Source organism: Miniopterus natalensis, chromosome 7 (genome assembly GCF_054644295.1).
Source record: "Miniopterus natalensis isolate mMinNat1 chromosome 7, mMinNat1.hap1, whole genome shotgun sequence".
Taxonomy (NCBI): Eukaryota; Metazoa; Chordata; class Mammalia; order Chiroptera; family Miniopteridae; genus Miniopterus; species Miniopterus natalensis.
Window position 1 is genome coordinate 30,690,557 of NC_142087.1, and position 17,210 is coordinate 30,707,766.

The 17,210-nt window shown below is 49.8% G+C and overlaps 1 protein-coding gene across 1 annotated transcript; it reads right to left on the reverse strand.

Annotated features, from left to right (window-relative positions):
* Positions 1–3,904: 3,904 nt before the first annotated feature.
* Positions 3,905–11,195, reverse strand: DSEL (dermatan sulfate epimerase like). The gene is made up of 2 exons (XM_016211965.2): positions 11,127–11,195; positions 3,905–10,118 (listed from the first exon to the last, which is right to left on the reverse strand). The coding sequence occupies exon 2, from the start codon at positions 9,221–9,223 to the stop codon at positions 5,585–5,587; it is 3,639 nt and encodes a 1,212-aa protein (XP_016067451.2). The 5' UTR covers positions 9,224–10,118; positions 11,127–11,195; the 3' UTR covers positions 3,905–5,584.
* Positions 11,196–17,210: the final 6,015 nt, after the last annotated feature.

Sequence of the window (17,210 nt, forward strand, 5' to 3'; positions counted from 1 at the left end):
GTAATAACTTGGCATTGTCTAGAATAGCCAAGGATGTGCTTTCAGCCCTGGATATATATATATATATATATTAGATATATATTAGGAAGGAGGCTAGGGTGAGGGTGGGTGAGATGGTTCTGGATACAAACAAAACACAATGACAGAACTCTTGTATATGTGCATTATAGAACATACTTGAGAATTGTTCATAGTGTTTGAATTTGCAAAAAATTAGAAATATTCCCTAAATCCATCAACAGGATAAAAGATAAAGTATGGTATGTTCAGATAATGGCATATACATATCATGGAACACCACCATGTTGAAAATAAGTGATCACCTACAAACATGAACATGCATTAGACAAAGTTTTGGGCAAAGCAAAGCAAGCTGCAAAAGAACAAAGCATGTTACTGTTTACATGAAGTTAAAAACATGCAAAAGTTGACAGTATGTTGATAAGAAAAGATGTGTGTGGTGGAGCAAGAAAGCCAAGCAAGGGAATGGTAAACACAAAATCCAGGATAAACGTTCACTTCTGGGGTAGTTGGTGGGAGCAGGAGGATGTGACTATGGAAGGTCGAGATTAATTGTGCATTTCTCAGGGTAGATGGTGGGTATATTCATGATCATTTTAATATCTTTCGGATCTTTTATTCCTGGTACCATATTGTAGAGTGTGCGAGTATATGAATTGTGATGCGAAGTCCCCCCTCTGGCCACAGAAACTGATCAATATCACAGAGGAGGGCTTCTCACTTCCCAGGCAGGGTCCACACATCTTCTCAGTATCAACATATTAATGTAACCTATTTTGCATATCCATTCATACTAACTACAGTTTGATAAACAGGGACAGCTGGCACACGCCAGGATCAACACAATAATGTTCTCTAATTTGTATACAGTGAACCGTAGCAGGGTGTGGACAGCAATACCCAAGAAAAACTACCCTAGTAAAGGATTCCCTCTCTATCAAGGGTAAGAGCCCCACTCGCACAGGCCTATGGCACTTGGTCCCGGTGCAGAGGTGCACGCTCTCTCCTACCCTTCACTGGGAGGCTGAGTCTCTGGCTGGAGGCTCTGCAGTTTGCTCCGGGGTCCCCATCTACAGCCACGGGAGACAGAAAGCATCCAAACTTACAAAGCACCACTCAGAGGAAGAGGTACTTTTAGCCCAACCCAAATTATATGAGTGAATGACATGAATTAACAGGAAAAAAAATGTTCTATATGGATTAATTTTCTATTGAGGTAATCCTTTGTTTTGTATGGTGTTGAGGCGAATCAGATGATATACGTTGAGTTACCCTTCCTGTCACTACCAGCACCGATCGGCATGCACACCGCAGACCATGTGCTCTTCGGGACATCCCTTGATATTCAGTGACAGACCACATGTCTGTTGGAAACGTGCTGGGGTAGTTGAGTGAGGCAGTAGGGAGAGGGCAAGCGGCAGTGGGTCTGTTCTATTTGCGTTTCTCTCTGGCAATCGATGGGACGTGCTATGAAAACTATGGAGTCAAAACCTAATTAAGAAAAAAAAATAGGTGGTGATCTCTACCAAATTTACCAGAAGCTCCCCCTAACTCGGTAACCATCTCTTCCCTCATAGCTGCAGTGTCAGGAAGAAACTGTCTACTACAGGACACATTACTTCCCGGTGCCTTTCTTCAAGTGGGACTCTACCGGCCTGCCTCTCCTCTCTTCTCCTTGATAAGTCTCTACTAATATTGAGGCCTCTAGAGACTGCAGTTCCCCATGGGGTGCAGTCAACCAACTTTTGTGTTCTCCCCCATGCTCATCAGTACCTCACCATACCCCAGAAGAGCATGGTCCGTGACGAGTGACTTGTAAACCCACTCAGGATTCTTTCACAAATGCATATTCCCTAGAGACATAATATGGGTTTCAAATGCATCTGCAGAGTAAGTACCATATAGAGCTCCTGTGAGGATTACAAGGAGATACAGGAAAAACTTATGGCTCAATCTGTAGCACATATTGAGACTGATTCGTGAGAGATGCTTTTTTTTCTTTTCAAGTCTCCCCTGTGCTAACCTCATGCACCACCGACTTAGAATGTCTCAAGCAACCTGCAAGAACCTTCTACTCTTTAGCAGTATCACAACTTAATTTTACCGGTGGCAGGAGTGACAGATGGAGCGCCCAAGTACGTAATCTGGGCATGCTCTTGCCATTCAGTAAGCTGGGATGGTATATGTAGAAGACTGCAGGTCAGAGACAGAACTTGGAATGAATGAGCAGAGCAGAGACCTGCCCATCACTGAATGGTGCAGGTTTAGTGGGTGAGAGTGTGGGACTGCGTGACAATATTCAACTGCATGTCCCATTGTCTGCCTTCTCGACTCCCTACAAAATCCTCACAGTTACCCCAGACCTAAAGAACAGGGCTATTACACATTCTCCCAACCATGGCCAAGTTGCTTTTAGCTTTTTAGTTAGAGAGGAGTCTTGTTATACATATAGTTTTAATAAACTGGTTAATGATCAGACATAGCCATTTTTAAATCATTGTTAATGTTTACTCATTGATAATTGTGTGGGATATACTTTATATATCAAGAATGTCTAGGATCTATGGTGATGCACCCCAAACTCGGCTGACAAATGGCACGAGTTATAAGGCCAGAGAGGAGGGGTAGCATTTCCACACAAGAAGAAATTAAAACATACTTGTGTGTGTCGAGAGGTTCTTCTTTGAATGTATTTGCTGAGGGTGATGTGGCCGGTCCTCTTCCATGCCTGGGAATGAGACATTAATCATCCCATTCTTGCCAGACATTTACTAATTATTTCCTCTGTCTAAAGCATCAATCAGATGTCTAATATATGGGTCTAGGCCTAATACGTATGCATGCTTGGGTCATCTGCGTAAAACTTGTGCCTCTCCAGGTTTCTATAAAGTGCATTCATAGATTTATCTTCTTTCCCCTGAACAGACTGTCCCATTTCCTACCCTTCCTAAAATTTTTATTAGAATAAATTCAACTCTGGATAGAGACGATTCCATCCAAAGTAATTCACATTATTTTACTTTTGAAAAAGTTTCCCACTATATTTACTTGTTACTTGTGTCAGCAAAATTAACGTTCTTTAAAAGTTTCAAGATTTAAATGCTCTTATTTTAATAAAAGCTTCTATCCCAACTGTGCCTAAGTTTGGAGAAGCTAATGAAGAAAGGGGTTAATTTTACAGAGAGGACATTTTATAAGTGTTTCCTTTGGAAGCGTCTCATAGTGATTATTGTTGCTTTAATTGTTTTTAAGATGATAAGATTAAGTGTAGAGTCTAGTTGGAAGTTTCTCCTAGCATAACACCCTAAGAGTGCAGGGCCTGGGTGTTCAGGGACAGTCAGTCCCCTTAGGTATTGAGATGACAAGGCAGGGTCCCCAAGCATGTAGTTCATCCAGTGTCTGTCATCCCTTGTCCACACAGAACATTCCTCACAGGAGACTCTGCAAATAGGTCTCTTCTCCTTCAGCAAACTTTCCCTTGGGGTGGGAGTGGGTGAGCACAGGGAGAGGAAAATTCACCTTGACGTTGCTGTGTGGGGGTGCAAGTTAGGATTCCCCGTGAAGGCCATTTTATCAAGCACGTCTCTTTCGTTAGCTATCAGGAATGTGCCCATGTTTGTTCACAGAACTACTCTCCTTTTCACTTTCCTCTCCCCTCCTCCAAGTACTCAACCTGCCTCTCTTCTGCCATGGGCACATTTCTGTGCCATTTTAAAAGAAAGGAGGTGGTATAGCTTCTACTTTCTTCTTTGTTACCTACACACATTTCTAATTCTTACCTCAATCAGACCTAACATTACCGCCAACCCAAAGCCTTTTTATTGGATCTCATTTGAGATCACGTATTTTGGGAATTGAAAGCAAACATTGAGACTCTGACGGATAATGGAAATAGTGTTATCACCCGTGTAGCAATTTTACATGCTTGTTGATAACCCTCAGAGAGAAAAAATAATCTTCCTTGAAAATAATAGTGTAGATTCAGGTCTTCAGTTGCCCTCTCGACCTATGTTAATACGACTTTCATTCATTTTGACATTGTAGAGAAAAAGTCCTGGGAGCTCCAGGAAGGAAGGAGACAAAGCAGAGTAGGAGCGGTCTGCATTCATTCACACCACAATGCGGGGGAAATGACAGCCAATCGAGGTTTAGCTGGAATGGAACATAGCCACAGCTTTATCACTCTGCAGGCACATTCTGACATAATAACAAACTACTGAGAAAGGAGCACTTTTATCTAGGTCAGAATAACAGACTCCCAAGTATTAGAGAGCTCGGGGGAAACGACAGTTTGAAACATCTGAAGAAGACTGAAATCTGTACAGAGATTTTCATCAAGTCTCTGCACTGCCTAATGGTTCACATCCAGGGCGTTGTAATTACTCCACTGGCTTCTCCTGGCCCAGCATTTCGATGTCAGCGCCTACCCAAAGAAAATGAACCGCCGTCGATGACGACCACGTTTATAATAAGATGCAGATGGCAGAGGAAACAGATGCTTCTGACATCATCTCCCGTTTGCCCACACTGGCAGTCTGTGAACTCATTCAAAGGACATGAGACAAGCCAGGCAGTTTTCCAATTCTGCTTCCTTTTTGAGTCATAGGGTGATAATTCCACAAAAAGAAGTTTGATTCTAAATCTGTGTCAGGCTTTAATGCAAAACTAATCTTCAGGAAAAAAATCCCCACAAATTCAGGGAGTTTAACAATTAGTATCTGCGGACTGTTTTGGGCGACAGTGGCAGAAAGCACAGGGTGGCAGTGGTGTAATCTGAGCAGCTGTGGCTTCAAATAGGCAAAAGAGAGAAAGGAGTTTTAAACAGACAAGCAGGTCGAAAATACTCCACCAGCCCTTGGCACCCAGATGATTCAAAGACTGAGTCCATTACTTCAAAGTAGAAAATGTTAAGGAGGCTGTTTCGGTCAGTTTCTGACCTGCAACAACACACATTCCTTTTGTATGTCCGTCTGTATTTTACAGAAGGAAGCATATAGTCCAGATAGGAGTTTCCACCATTTCCCCAGTGATAGCACTAAACGTGATACACAGGAAAGGGTTTATTTTCTTGTGCGGGATAAACGTGTCCAAAGAACTTTTTTAAAAAGGAACTTCTGTAGTCCATCTTGAAAGCAAGAGATGCTTGGGTAAAGCAACATCTGAAAGCCTTGAGCAGTCTTTGAGGTTCCACAGATCAGCACAGTTGCAGATGGAGAGAGTTAAGACAAACACCTTTACATCTCTCGATCTCCCCTGACCACAACAGAACTTCATCTACACCTCTGTAGGGGAAGCATTTTAGCAGAAAACAACTCAGAAACAAAGGCAAGAAAGTGGTGACGTACAAATAAATCGTGCTCGGCCAAATAGGGTGCCTATTTTTAAAATAACCTCTGTGCAAGTAATTAACTGCACACACACACACTCTCTTTCTCTCTGTCTCACACACACTCTCTGTCTCTCACACACCCACACAGAGTACAAGAATAAACAAACTCTTCCAATTCAGGTCCACACACTGGGTTGGAAAGTATTAGTGCAAATTTCTGCTGACCTGCAGCGCTCAGTCCGTAAACTTTGGGTATCCTAAACGGTCCATCAGTGTCCAGCAGATGTTTTCAATCTGTTTAATCTTCTCTCTAGGTAAGTTCTGTTTCCAAACATTAGTGTTACTTGGTGATATCTCCCCTTCGTAGGGGAGATAGAAAAGGTTTGTGGAGGTGGCAAACAATATTTGGTTTAAGCTAGCAGGAGATAAAGGGATGCCAAGGAAGGCAAAAATCCTTTCCGTGGTTTTCTGGGGGAAATGCACAATGTCTTCAAACCTGATCAGCTGGTAGCTGGTAGGCAGCAAACCGCTGTTTATTCTCAGGGCCGCCGCCGTGTGCGCCAGCCACAAGTGAGACAGCAGGGAGACCGCGTTAGCCTGGGGTTTTGATAATTCTTTCCTTAATGATTCATACTCGAGAGCATAGCCCGAATTCAAGCTGCATCGGCCTTTACCTCCCTCTACGTGAAACAGCTTAGCTAGGCGCTCGGGTACCTTCTTCAGGGAGTAGAGGCTGGGTCTGCTGCTGTACAGCATGGAGTAAACCCACGCCCGAGGGTCCCTCACTACATACAAGGCCCTCAGCGAGGATCCCAAAACTTCCTGAAAGAAATGAAGCTTTAAAGCCCAGCTCCCACTGCTCAGGCTGAGCACGGGCCGTGCACTCGGGAAGTAAACCAGGTGCCTCCTCAAAGCCCTGATGTACTCAGCATCCCTGTCGAAAGTGCCTTTCATTCGACGACTCTGTTCCAGCAAAGGCTCCTTCCTCTTCCACCTTCTTTTCTTGTCTTTATTCGCTGTGAAATACTGGGCCAGTTTAACCCTGCTGGACTCGTGCAGACGGATGTTTTGCAAATGCAGTTTTGTGTCCTGGACCAAAGACTGCAGCCAGCCCCGGAGGAGACGGAAGCGCACAGTGTGGATATCTGCTGCCCTCCACTCACAGGGGTCCACAAAGGAGTCGATCTCAAGTTCTGTCTCAGGGATGTCAATGTAGGCGGTGGGAACCCTGACATAGAGAAAATCGCTGCTGTTGAAAAAGAGCTGTTTGAGAATCTCCGCTCCAGAACCAGGGAGTGAGGTAATGACAACATCGGGAAGATCGACACGGCGCCCTTGGGAAGACACAGGCTTCGCGCCAGCCTCGGCCCCCGTCCTAGCCCATTTTGCACAGATGGGCTGAGTGCAGGCGCTCCACACATCCAGGAGCTCAATAAACCACAAGGCGACGACCAGGATTAGGATCCATCGCATTAGCTTTCTGAACGAAAGGTAAAACCGCCACTGGAAAGTTAAAATCAACAAGCTAATGCACAAAATCAGCCCAATCGCTATATTAAATTTAAATCCAAAGGGGAAAATTGCTTTATCCGGTCTTACGGGCTTTACTATTGCTTGAGAGCCCAAACCGAATTGGATGATTTGGCCCTGATCAGCCACGTTGGCAAAACCACCAAATCCCAGGTAACTGAATCTTGTGTTCAGGTTGTAGTAGTCAGTTACAATGGAGACGACGTGTTCAGTATTATTGATGTTGAGAGAAATCTGAAGTCCGGAGTTGGAGTTATCAGTAAACCTGCAGCTGGAAACGTTGACGTATGGCCCATAAAAGACGTATGCAATTCTCGTGATCGTGGATTCCATGGGAAATGTAACGTTAACAAACTGGGTCCACCGTTTCTTAAACTCGGCCGCTTGCTCTGCCTCCTGTATACTAGCGACCGGGCTGCGGCCACGGTGATCAAACCAAAACATTTTGTAGTGTGCATCCCACACATCCATCATGGCGCCATTGTACCTGTTCATGAACCTATACGGGATGTACTTAAAATCAATATCCAGGTTATGAAAGAAGGCACTGACCGATTTGATTGGGGAGTCGTCTTGCCTCTCAATGTGATCGACAACTAGCAAAGTTTGAGAATTTAAGAGAAGCAAAGCCCGGTACACGCTTTTCAGCTTCATCGCTGAAGAGTAGGCAGACACTGCCTCCCCGCTCACAAATATCATTTCCCCTTGTTGGGAGGCAGTAATGATTTCCCCTGCTGCGTCCCCAACCTCCTCACTGGTCCACTTGAGCCACTGTGCACACTCTCCCAGTTGACCTTCCCAGGGCTTATTACACTGGCTGGTGGGCGATGGCGCAAACACCAATACGTTGTTAAGGTGGCTCAACTTGGGTCCGTAGAGAGCTTCGGAAACAAACACTTGCCCATTGGGAGCAAAGGTAAATGAGTTCTGATCTGGATGCTCATGTCCTGGGTTAAAGCTTCTCCACCCATCAATCCAGGAGTATGGCTGAAAGTGAACTATGTCATACACAGCTCGACCCCCTAGTTTCCCAGATTTAAAAGACACAAAGGTATTGGTCTGTGTATTTGGCAACCCAGCCCCATAAGTGACAACGCCCCAGTTAGGGAACGTGTGCATTTTTGCAGTACCATACTCAGCAGGAGGCTGTGGAGTAAGCTGGGGATCATACCAGATGTATTCAGTGTGAAGGGTACTCCACCTCTGGGCAGTGGAGGGGACCATTGGTCCATCTTTAGGCCGGTGCCTTCTAATTTGCTGAGCTAACCAATTTCCAGCTCCGTTCTTTAAGATGAACTTATCCAAAAAAACCAACTGGCTCTCTGGACCATAAAACCAATTATAATTGGAATCTGCTATACCCACAGTCCTTTGGAAGCCCGGTAAAAGGGTGGCATAGTAGAACCAAAAGTGCATTTTTAACCAGTTATTATCTAAGTTGTTGATATTAAAATGGCGCTGGGCCAGGAAGACATACTGTGTAACTGATTTAGCTGTGTAGCTCCCATAGGCCACACCTTCATCCAAAGAACCATCCACAATATGATTCAGTAGAAACATTGTCTTTTCCATCACATCTACTACAACTTGTTTCCATAAATTCACTTTAGATTCTTTATCTACCCCGGTCACCAAGGCCCCGGTGAGCAGTGCTATCATATTGGTAGCTTGGTGGTTATGAAGAAGTTGTTTGCCCCACGAGCGGACCTTGGAATACTCATACATTTCCTCCGTAATCAGCCTGATTTTTTCCAGGTATTTTTGTCTTCGATGATCATCCAGTAAGTTATATAAAAAGTCAAATGCAGTGGCAAAACCTGTTAAGGAATGGCCAACCGGAACCTCATCCCCTGGCGCACTCTCAACCAGCCAGTCTTTGTAGCCGACCATCCTGTCCATATACTCCAAGACAAATTCAAAGGCAACTTTGTCTTCTGGGCATAACAAACAGTACAGTGCTAAAGGAGGCAGATTGTTACCATAAATTTCATTCCACTTGGCAGCAAAATCAGCGTGCTTGGGTGGAGGCAGGTAGTACGTTGGGTTGGACAGCATAGCTGTCACTGCACTTCTGATAGCTCGGAAGAGGTGCAGGTGGCTTGTGCGAGACCTCTGTCGCATTGCTTGGATTTCTCCCGCATCAAAATATAAACTTGGATGAAGCGTACTTTTCTTCAGCTTCTGGTTGGGTCTGAAATCTTGCACCTTCTGTGTCTTGAACTGATCTAGATCATCTGTGAACACTGCCCAGTCAGAGTAATTGCTTACAGATTCCTCAAAAGTAGAGAAAGCAAACATCACTAATGCTAAAGATAAGAAATGTCCTGTAAACATTAACGCCATGATCCATGGGGGAGTTCCTTCCCTTAGGCAATCCTGTTAACCAGCGCGCTCGGTGAGGTTCCCATCAGCTTAGTATAAAGCATACATTTAAGGCCTTGATAAAACAAAGACTACAAATCGCTTATGCTGTGCAATCCAGCTGCTACTCAGCTCGCTCAAAGCAAGTACGGTTGCCAAAAAGGGAAAACTTGCACTGTGTATCTGTGTCCCTAACACAGTTTTGCTTCCAATAAAACTTCAAGGAATGTGAAACCTCCAGCTTTTCCGTATCATGGAGCAAACAGCAGTACGAGAGTCAAACATTCGGTGACTCCAGGGTTTACTTCCTTTGCATAAATCTAACATAAAAAGTCAAAATATACATTGTGGGGGAAAAAGGAAGAAAGAGAAAAAGCACTCCGAAACCCAAATGAAGTCATTCCTGGCCCAGGAAACCATCACCAGTGGTAAAGTCAGCACACGCGAGGGACGCCCTTGTGTGTGTGTGTCCCGAGAAGGTGACGAAGTACTGAGATCCCTGGGGTGAACTTGGCTGCTGTTATTCTCAACCTCTGACACTTCTGGCTTTGAGAATTCTTTCTTCTTCATTTTTGGGAGCAAAACATCCTCCACAGGCGTCTAAAGTCCTCTCTGGTTTTAAAAAGCACAAAATTCCCGCCCTTCTCTCCAATCTGTCTTTTTCAGGCTTTCTTAGTCATCAGCCTAGGATGACTCAGGGCAAGCGCTTTCCTGCCGTCTGTGCTCAGCTTCGTCTGTACAGCTAGAGAAATCTATAACCCGGCCGGCCACCTAGGTGCTCCTCTTCCAATCCTGAAGCAACCCCCAGCTGGGGAAAAAACTCCCCTTTCGCCAACAATGACGGCTCTTTTCTGCGCCTTTTTCATGACATTCTTTTCTGGGGGGAAAACAAAAAACACACATTCTCTGAGGCTACACGTATGCTGCGAGTGGATATAAACTGGTAACTCACATCTTGTACCCGACAGAAATCCCAGAATCACAATAAAATCTGTTATTAAGTACAATCTAAGTTAACTCAAGTGGTTCTTTTTTTTTTTTTAATTATACATTCAAATGCACACATTAGGATAACAATGAATAGTGGCAGATGACAAGCAGCTACAAGATCTAACTCTGCGACAGTATTTACTTTAACTGTGGCTTGTGTTAGCCATTTAAAATGTTTTAAGGGGGTGGGGGGAAATGAAGGGTAGGGGCATTCTAGAGCATGGTGACTGACAGGACGAGATCTGACTTTGGGTGGTGGGCACACAAGCCAATATACAGATGATTTATCCTAGATTTACCCCTGAAACCTATGTAACCTTATTAACCAATGTCACCCCAATAGATTTAATTAAAAGTCTTTTAATTTATAAATGTTTTTACTGAAATGCAGTCTTCCCAGAGATCAGTGCTGCTATGATTCTTGTTGTTTAGGTCACAAAGGGCTCAGGGACAAAAAGCAAAAGTTGCAAGGCCCCTTTCTGATTCCGTTGGAGGGTTTAGCTTTCCGGGGATCAGGAGTCTCTGTAAGGGACCGGTCACCTTGCTGGGAGGGGCGCTCGCGACAAGGTGCGGGGCAGAGGGGCCTCCGCTCCCCGCTCACCTGTGGCTGCTCCGCCGCGCGAGGCGCCAGCAGGGGGAGCCCGGACCCAGACTTAAGGAGCAGCCGCCCGCGCGCCTCCGGATGGGAAGAACCGACCCAAGTTTCAGTCCTGGGCAAGTCTCCTCCGTGGGAATCGCTAACGCCGGGAGTTTCCCGACCCGCCCCGCCTGTTGCATTTTTTTTTTTTTTAATGCGCTTCCTCCGGAGGTGCCGCCCCACCGTGCGCTCCCCGCTCCCCGCACTCGGGCGGCGGCTTGGAAACAGGAGACCCCCTGCCCGGCCAAGTCCACTCACCTCGGCGGGTCCGGACGGGCCCCGGGCAGCGCCGGGCCCACTGCGGCGGCCGTGGGGCGTCCGAGGAAACTGCTGTGCGCACGAGGCCGGGCCGCGCCGCCCCGCAGGGCCCCTGCGCCCCCTGCGCCCCCTGCGCCCCGGGCCCGCGCTGCCCGCGCTCCCCGCGCTGCCCGCGCTCCAACAGGCTGCGGCGCCACGCTCGGCCCCCGCCCGCGCCGCGCGGACACGCCTGCCCCCGGGAGCGGCGGACGTGCCCCGGCCGCCCGGCCGCGGGAGGCGGATGCGCGCGGAGGGCGCTCGCGGGGGCGCCGTGTCCAGGGCGCGCCGGCGTCCCCCAGCCGAGGCCGCCCCGCCGCCGCCGCTCGGTGCCAGCTCTGGGCGCGCGGCGCGGGGCGGGCGGGAGACGGCGACGCGGGCCGGGGGCGGGGAGGGGCGGGGCGGGGATGGGCGGGGCCTGGGCGCGGGGCGGGGCAATGGGCGGGGCGGGGGGCTGGGTGCGCAGGGCTGCGGGGCGGGGGCGGGTCTCGAGCGGGCGCCGCGGGGCCGGGGCGGGGGCTGGGTGCGCGGGTGCGCGGGTGCGCGGGGCTGCGGGGCGGGGCGGGGGCTGGGTGCGCAGGGCAGGGGGCGGGGGCAGGCGCCGCGGAGCCGGGGCGGGGCCGTGCGCCCGGGAGTCCCCGCGGGAGGGGCCCCAGGTCCGCGTGCGCCCAGCTCCCGCGGCCGCGCTGCCGGAGGGGTCGTGGGGGGCCCGCGCGTGGGAAGTCCTCGCCCCCCCGCCCAGCCCCTCTGTTGCGCGGCGAGGGCCCCGGGATGCGCGGGGGGGCGGGTGCGGGAGGCCCTGGGCCCCAGGACAAGCGGGAGGAGCGGGCACGGGCGGGGTGACGCCGTGGGGTGTCAGCTGTCACCCTGCGGGGAGGGCCGAGGGCCGAGGAGGGGCGCGGTGCCGGGCACGCGGGTGCTGTGGTTCAGGAGAGAAAATGAGAGCCGCGGGGTCGGGTGAGAGCGGCCAGGGGCGCAGACGCGAAGGGCCGGGGCGGCGGAAAAGACTCCTTAGCGTTAAGGGCCCAAGTAGTTTCCCTGGGGCATAACCGCGGGAAGGGGTGCGACGGGCACTGAAGAAATGGTGCCCACCCGGGACGCAGCCCAGACCGCGGACGCCGCTGTGGTTCGGGGGACCCGGGGCGGCGGTGACTCCCGTCCGCTCCACCCACTGAGCTCCCGGGCGCCTGAGGCTGCGCCTGGGCACCAGCGGGCCGAGGCCTGACCTCGGGGAGAACAGGAGCACAGGGAGACGTGCAGCGCTGTAAGCGAGCGGGCCCGCCCCGTTACAGAAGGGGCGTCCTATGCGTCTGTACTCAGCCCTTACGTCGTTTGTTTTATGCTCAGTATTTTAGATCACTTTGCTTAGATCACTTCCCGGGAAAACCAAACAACAGACCGTTGCTAGGAGAATCCGTTTCAGTAACTTACCTCCCAGGTGAAAAGAGGCCTCCACCTCCTAACCTTCCTGTTTTGTTCCCTGGGGGCCCTACCCCAGTCCTCATGGCCTGGCTGCTTTTCCTTGGGCGCTGCGGTGAGGACGCCTGTCCCCTGCCTCGCTGCACAGCATCCTCTGCCCAGCCGCCCTCGCTCACTCGTTGAGATCTGTTGCATTCTTCAAATCATCCTTAGCTCAGATGCTCGAGTTCTTCCCTAAACACCTCCCAGGTTTCCCTGACCAGGATGGAGCGCTGGAGCACGTCATGATATATGTCTATATTCAGCCCTTACATCGTTTGCTGTATGCTTGATATTGTACCTGACTCCTGTGCTCTCTGAAAATCTCCTTCGAGTCACACGCAGTCACCCCCGTCCCCTGTCCCCTTTGTAAGCGCTGTGTCTGTGTTTGAAATGGGTTGACTACTAACAGTGGGCCTCAGGTGGAGCATGGCCTCCTCCACTGAGCTTCATTTCCGAAGCAGGAGTCTTCCTCTGAACTCCAGAAGCAGAGCTTCCTGTGAACATCTGGATCGGCCCCTACGTGGCCCACAGTTTAGGGAGATGACTCATGGCTTCCAGCCTCGGTTATGGGAGAGCATAGAGTTGGGGGAACCAGGAGCCCAACTGCAGAGATTCTTATAAGTTTCTGCCAAACGGTACTTTGGAAACTGCCTGGGAATTAGTGTTCTAAACAGTGAGTCAATATGCTCCCCAATTTTCAGAACAAAATATGTGGATGGGGTTCTTTTGTCCTGTGGATCCCAAGTTCCCTGGGATGCCAAGGCAGGGTGAGTCAGGGAGAGTATTATGAGCACTAACATCTGGCAGGCAAATATTTTAACTTCCACCCGACCTTTTTTTCAGGTTAATTAACATCCACTGGGTCATTTTCACTTTACGGATGGTTGGATTCAGGTAGAGACATTGCGGCCTTTAGGTTGGGCCCTTTGCCTCTGCGCTGAAGCTGTGGATGCAGCTAAGCTCTGGGCATTTCCAGGCGAGCTTTCAGGCGAACCCACATTAAGCATCGTCTCCCAGCTGGGAGTGCGTTGAAATGAAGCAGGAGCTACAGTTGACCAATGCTAATCGTTGGCAGAAGGAGTGGGTGGTAAATGGCACTATGAAAAATGGAGAGAGGCCCTGGCCAGGTAGCTCGGTTGGTTGGAGCGTCTTCCCTCTACAGCAAGGTTGCAGGCTCCATCCTGAGTTAGGCACATACAAGAAATAACCAGTGAATGCATAAATAGGTGGGACGACAAACTGACATCTCTCTGAAAATCAATCAGTAAAAATTCAAAAAGAAAAATGAAGAGAGCCTTGTTTTCTGTGAATTAAAAGTGGATAGCTCCAATTATTTATTGCTCCTTCCACACAGGAAGATGATACAGAGTTAGTTATAAATAATGCATCCAACCTTGGAAGGGATGAGCTATATGTTATGTTATTGTGCATTAAAAACTTTTATGAGTGTGGCAAGAGACACATATACCAACAGCTGCTAAATTCAGAATCCTGGAGCAGTGTCTTATTTTATGTAAGCAAAGAACAGTACAGTACAGTCTATTGCTCTGGGGATTTCCAGCTATATAAAAAGATCTTAAATCTACATAAGATTTTACTCATGATTTCAAAGCACTTATAAAAATCTGCTTTCTTTATTTGAATATCTTTCAACCAAACTACCAGCCATGCCACTTAAAACAGATGATGCTTTCTAGACTAGATTTCCCAAGACAGGGCCCTCCTTCCTCCCTTCCTCCTTCCTCCTTCCTTCCTCCTTCCTTCCTTCCTTCCTTCCTTCCTTCCTTCCTTCCTTCCTTCCTCCCTCCTTCCTTCCTTCCTCCCTCCTTCCTCCTTCCTTCCTTCCTTCCTTCCTTCCTTCCTTCCTTCCTTCCTTCCTTCCTTCCTCCCTCCCTCCTTCCTCCTTCCTTCCTTCCTTCCTTCCTTCCTTCCTTCCTTCCTTCCTTCCTTCCTCCCTCCCTCCCTCCCTCCCTCCTTCCTCCTTCCTTCCTTCCTCCTTCCTTCCTCCCTTCCTCCCTTCCTCCCTCCCTTCCTCCCTTCCTCCCTCCCTCCCTCCCTCCCTCCCTCCCTCCCTCCCTCCCTTCCTCCTTCCTTCCTTCCTTCCTTCCTTCCTTCCTTCCTTCCTCCCTCCCTCCCTCCCTCCCTCCCTCCCTCCCTCCTTCCTTCCTTCCTTCCTTCCTTCCTCCCTCCTTCCTTCCTTCCTCCCTCCTTCCTCCTTCCTTCCTTCCTTCCTTCCTTCCTTCCTTCCTTCCTTCCTCCCTCCCTCCCTCCTTCCTCCTTCCTTCCTTCCTTCCTTCCTTCCTTCCTCCCTCCCTCCCTCCCTCCCTCCCTCCCTCCCTCCCTCCCTTCCTTCCTTCCTTCCTCCCTCCCTCCCTCCCTCCCTCCCTCCCTCCCTCCTTCCTTCCTTCCTTCCTTCCTTCCTTCCTCCCTCCTTCCTTCCTTCCTCCCTCCTTCCTCCTTCCTTCCTTCCTTCCTTCCTTCCTTCCTTCCTTCCTTCCTTCCTCCCTCCCTCCTTCCTCCTTCCTTCCTTCCTTCCTTCCTTCCTTCCTTCCTCCCTCCCTCCCTCCCTCCCTCCCTCCCTCCCTCCCTCCTTCCTCCTTCCTTCCTTCCTCCTTCCTTCCTTCCTTCCTCCCTCCCTCCCTTCCTCCCTCCCTCCCTCCCTCCTTCCTTCCTCCCTCCCTTCCTCCCTCCCTTCCTCCCTCCCTTCCTCCCTCCCTCCCTCCCTCCCTCCCTCCCTCCCTCCCTCCCTCCCTTCCTTCCTTCCTCCCTTCCTCCCTTCCTCCCTCCCTCCCTCCCTCCCTCCCTCCCTCCCTCCCTTCCTTCCTTCCTTCCTTCCTTCCTTCCTTCCTTCCTTCCTTCCTTCCTTCCTTCCTCGTTCCCCCTCCCTCCCTCCCTACCTCCTTCCTCCCTCTTCTCTCCCTCCTTCCTCCTTCCTCCCTTCTTCCTTCCTCCCCCCTCCTTCCCTCTTCCTTCCTCCTTCCTCCCTTCTTCTTCCTTCCTCCCCTCCTTCCCCTTCCTCCCTTCTTCCTTCCTCCCTCCTTCCTACTTCCCTCCTCTCTTTTCTTCTTCTTTTAATTCTTTAAAGCTAGCCCAGAGCTGGCACTCTGTGTCGAGTGTGTGTTGAATATTGAACATGAATGATCACCCTTATTTCATGGCAGAAGAGAAGAAAGGTCATAAACCTCCAAAGAGCAGAATTGGGAGCTCATTCCCTCCCAGCCATGCTGAGGAGCTTGCTGGTTGGAGCTTTGTCTTGGGGTGACTTCATTCAAGTGGCACCTAAGACTAGAAACTCAGCCAACATGATTAGGAGAATTTCTGCAAGAGCTGCGTGTCTTAAGGCAGGTAATGTCAAGCGCTGAGCCTCAGCCCGAGGTAAATACCCCACCGCCTTACAGAGAGAGAAAGTTCAACAGTTAAAACAAACCGAGATGCCACATGACGTCCCTCGACGGAAACCTTTTGCCTGTGACCTGTGGTGGTGGCGACCTCGCCATAACTGGGGCAAAGGCATCCAGGGACTGCCTGCTGCGCCCCAGCCGCTGACCACGCGCAGGCCTCCAGCGCATGGCTTGCAGGGAGCCCGGGCCTGTGGATCTCGGGGGGATTTCATTATCCCGCCCTTAGCGTGGCCCTTCCGTGACAGGGTTCTGGCTGAGACTCAGATGGAGATTTCCTGAGCCAGTTACAAGGCAAGATGTGTGTTAGAGTGATCCCCGAGCCCTGCTAGAACCAGTGTTTGCCCCAGCGTTTGGCGAGATAGCCGCTGTGACAGCACAGAAACAGACGCCCAAGCTTAAGCTGCAGATTTTATTGCTCAATTGACCAGCAGTCATAGCCACACCGATAATAAAGACAAAACCACGGATTTAACGCAGGCAGTGGAATGTGGAAATACTCTTTCTGCAGTGGCTTTGAATGCACCGCATCTCAGAGTGGCAGGGATTTTGCCCGCAGAGCTGCTAATGAAGATGCAGCTGGGAGTCCTCCTTGAGTTTGTTTATCTGGCTCCACAAGAGCCTGTCTGACAGTAACTGGATTTTTTAAAATTTTAAAATACTGAAAGCCAAGTTTGGAGGAAAGAAGTTTCCCTGGAAGTCCACTGAAACCTTGTGTTTCTTCTTATACACAGTTTTCCTCTTACCGTCAAAGAAAGTTTTAGACAAAGCGAAGCTTGCAAGGAGAGCGCAGGATGGGGCTCTCCCTCCATCCCCTCCCTGTCTCATACCAGGGCCTCAACTCTGGGCCACGCTGGCCCCTCAGGAAGCCTTGGGCAGTGTCTGGAGAAAGTGTTGACTGCCAGGGGGCAGGGGACTGTGGGCATGCGGTGGGTAGAGGCCAGGGATCTACTAAACATCCTTCAGCCCCACCCCAGCCCCGCACAAAGAATGATCCAGGCCCTGACGTCAATACTGCTGAGTTTGAGAAACCCCACCCTCGGCCTCTGATTCTAAAAATCTATGATGCACAAATGGTTGGTAATTGTTTAAATCAAGTCCTGAATCATCCTGCAGGCTCTCACTCCCCATTTTTCGTTAGTTCCAGAGCCAGCTCTTACTCCTTTGCTCACACAGGGCTTCCTGCCAT